Source organism: Jaculus jaculus, chromosome 1 (genome assembly GCF_020740685.1).
Source record: "Jaculus jaculus isolate mJacJac1 chromosome 1, mJacJac1.mat.Y.cur, whole genome shotgun sequence".
Taxonomy (NCBI): Eukaryota; Metazoa; Chordata; class Mammalia; order Rodentia; family Dipodidae; genus Jaculus; species Jaculus jaculus.
The window spans coordinates 115,587,693-115,591,565 of record NC_059102.1 but is presented as its reverse complement, the minus strand read 5'-3'; the positions used below and the strand labels follow the sequence as shown (position 1 = coordinate 115,591,565).

Below are 3,873 nucleotides of genomic sequence, written 5' to 3'. Positions count from 1 at the left end.
CAGTGACAGAAAATTGATATGTTTGTTGCTTCTTTGGCTTCATACTGAAATTATGAAATCCTGAGTCTATAGCTTGCCATGTTTTTAACAAAGCACTCTAAGTGTTTTGAAGATCAGACTTCAATATTTTCAACTCATTGCTGGTGAGGAAGTACACTTTTAAATAAAATGAATAGACACTATCAACTTGGTATCAGGAATAGGGGCTAGTGAGGAAAATGCCCCTAGAGGGGCTATAGTACTTAAATATATTTTTTAAATTTGTAAATATTTTATTTCTTTATTTATTTGAGAGAGAGAGAGAAAGAGAGAGAGAGGGAGAGAGAGAAAGAGAGAAAGGGCATGGCAGGGCCTCCACCCACTGCAAACAAACTCCAGACACATGCTCCCTCTTGTGCATCTGGCTTACATAGGTCCTGGGGAATTGAGCCAGGATTCTTAGGCTTCGTAGGCAATGCCTTAACTGCTAAGCCACTTTTCCAGCCCTTAAATATCTGTTTTAAAAAAGACTTTATCTTTATTTCTTTATTAGAGATAGAGATAGAGAGAGAGAGAGAGAGGGCGAGAGAGAGAGAGTGAGAGAATGCTTTCCAGGGCCTTATAGCCACTGGCAAACAAACTCCAGATACATGTGGCACCATTTGCATCTGGCTTACATGGGACCTGGAGAATTGAACCTGGGTCCTTAGGCTTCACAGGCATGCACCTTAACTGCTAAGCATCTCTCTAGTCCTTAAATATATTTTTTTATTTTGCATGCTTATGTGGATGTAGTGTGCATGCCTGTATGCATACATTTCCAAGTGAGTGTGGGAATGTGTGTGTTTGCAAGTTCATATACACACATGTGCATGCACATATATGTAGGTGGTTGAATCAGATGTCTTCCTCAGTCACTCTGCAGTTATTCTTTGAGACAAGGTCTCTTGCTGAACTTAAGCGCCTCAGTTCAAGTAAACAAGCTGGCTAGCAAGCCCCAGGGATCATCCAGCTCCTACTTCCCCAGCACTGGGGTGACAGGTGCAGGTGGCCATGCCCAGCAGCATTTCATATGGTGCTTGGGATTAGATCTTAGGTCTGTATGGCAAGTACTTTATTGACTGACGCATCTCCCCAGTCCTAAGTCTTTACTTTTTACATAAAAAGTAGAATGAGGAATTAGTAAAGGAATATTATGGAGTATATGATCATAAGTGATACTAAAAAAGGTAGTTTATTGACTCATATAACTAAAAGTATAGTTTTAAATTTGACTTTAGACACTATTTAACCAAGAAGTTAAAAGAATAGCACCAGACTCCTTCTGTTCTCTTTATAACTTAAGTTGTGCTTACAGTTATGATTTGCAAGGTGCTAGCAAATATTGGGGCTCAAATTCTGCCTCTTCTCTAATTTTAACAGAGAGCACTTTTCTTCCCAAATTGTGGAACAGTCTGGGATTAAGTTTGATTCACCTGACTTGTCTCCCTTGCTATGCTGAATGAATCACTGTAGCTAGAGAGATTTGTTTTGTCATTGGGCAGGCCTATATTCACTTCTAACTACTGATTTCAAAATGGTTAGGTTAGTCTCTTCCAGCTCTAATGGACTCATATGGAGAGCCTGTTGAATTGTCAAAAGCAAAGATACTTTCTTTTACTATAAGAGGGGATTCTTATCAATGAAAGAACAGGTATTCAATAAAAGATGACTGAGAAAGGAGAGCAGGAAGAGAAAGGGAGAGAAAAGAGTAGATGAAGGAGAGAGGAGAAGTACAAAAAAGAAAAGGAAATAGAAGAGAGGAGAATAAAACAGAAATGAAAAAGAGAGAAACAGTGGGAAGAAGAGAGAGATCAGAGAAGAGAGTCATTTGATGAAAAAACATGTAGCAACCAACGAGAAAAGAAGCACACAGCTTGGAACTCTGCTAGTAAGACAAGATTAAAATGGCTTACATGGCTTTGCCTCTTGAAAATAATGACAGTCTTATCTTGGGACTTGCAGGCAGCTTTTGTACAAAAAACACTTGACTGATCTCGTCGAACATATCATGTGCCTCTAAGGACTTTCATTATTTTCTGTAGATGCAAAAGTTTTCTCAGAAGTTTTTTCACAGCTTCTTTTACCTCTTTATTCCTCAAGCTATAAATAATAGGATTTAACATTGGAGTTACAACTCCATAAGACAGCACAATGATTTCATCAGATGCTGTGGAGTACTTTGACTTGGGTTTCATGTACATAAAAAGAGCTGAACCATAGAATAAGATGACCAAGTCATATGGGCTGAACAGGTAGAAAAGGCTTTCTTTCTTCCTTCAGCAGAATTAATTCTCAAGATGGAAGACAGAATGAAAATATAGGACACAAAAATTAATAGCAGAGGAATCACTAATAAAACAATACTTGCAACTGTCATGATAAGCACATTCATGGAAATATCTGAGCATACAAGTTTAAGAAGAGCCAGGATCTCACAGGTAAAGTGGTCAATGACATTATTACCACAGAAAGGCATCACCATTGTGAAGACTGTTTGTACTAGGGAAAACACATAGCCTATAACCCAGGACCACACAGCCATGTGTACATATACCACCTTGTTCATGATGATGGGGTACCTCAGTGGTTGCAGATAGCTGCATATCTATCATAGGCCATCACAGCCAGGAGGACACACTCTGTGGGACCCAAGCCGAGGGTCATAACCATTTGAAGAGCACAGCCAAAGAAAGGGATGGATTTTCTTTCAGACATAAATACAATAAGCATTGGAGGAACAGATGATGATGTGTAACAGATGTCCAAAAATGAGAGGTTTCCAAGAAAGAAGTACATGGGGGTGTGGAGATGCATATTTAAGATAATGATAATAATGAGAAGACTATTTCCTAAGAAGATTATCATGTACATGGTGAGGCAGAGCATAAGTAGAAAAAACTGGACTTCTGGGTATTGGGAGAGCCACACCAGAAAGAATTCAGTCACTGCAGAATAATTTCCCATCTTCACATGTTCATGTTACCTGCAGAGTTCATATAACACCATGATTCAAGGAAATTTGAAATTTTATATAGAATTATCAAATCACTTTAACTTACTCAATCTTCGTTTACTTTTAAAACAGTTTCTGCAATCAGCAACAGTGGGAATAGTATACTGATTTCACTATTAACAATATGGGCATTGAGAGATTATATGACTTAATACCACACAGCAACAGGAATTGTGCGGTAAAATGCCAGACCTCTAACTCCATGCAATCTCAGGCTAATCTACTTTCTAATATGGACATATGAATATTTTTAATTAAATGAACATATTAAAATGTAACTGTATTTTAATAAAGATGGATCTAGTTTAAAGTATCCTTTGGATTCTGTATCTTGGCACTTACCTAAATGATGGTTGTTGCAGTCCAGTTTGCATTGCTGGTAGAAATCACCCAACAAGAGTAGCTTCTGGGAAAAAGAGATTTATTTTGGCTTACAGGATTGAGGGGAAGCTCCACAATGGCAGGGGAAAATGATAGCATGAGCAGAGGGTGGACATCACCCCCTGGCCAGCATAAGGTGGACTACAGCAACAGGAGGGTGTGACAAACACTGGCATGGGGAAACTGGCTTTAATACCCATAAGCCCGCCCCCAACAATACACTCTCTCCAGGAGGCGTCAATTCCCAAATCTCCATCAGCTGGGAACCTAGCATTCAGAATACCTAAGTTTATGGGGGACACCTGAATCAAACCACCACATTCTGCCCCTGGCCCCCATAAACTGATATCCATACATGATGTAAAATACAATGCTTTCAGCCTGACTTTAAAAGTCCCATAGTTTTTATCAATCCCAATGATGTTCATACATCCCCATAGTCCAAGATCTTTTAGCTG

General features: G+C 39.0%; 1 protein-coding gene across 1 annotated transcript; it reads right to left on the bottom strand.

Moving 5' to 3' along the window:
* Positions 1-2,027: 2,027 nt before the first annotated feature.
* LOC101595628 (olfactory receptor 13D1-like) lies at positions 2,028-2,985 on the bottom strand. Its single transcript, XM_012948433.2, is given in 3 exon segments — positions 2,028-2,254; positions 2,257-2,610; positions 2,613-2,985. Coding segments are annotated over 3 exon segments (954 nt in total).
* Between the last annotated feature and the right edge of the window lie 888 nt (positions 2,986-3,873).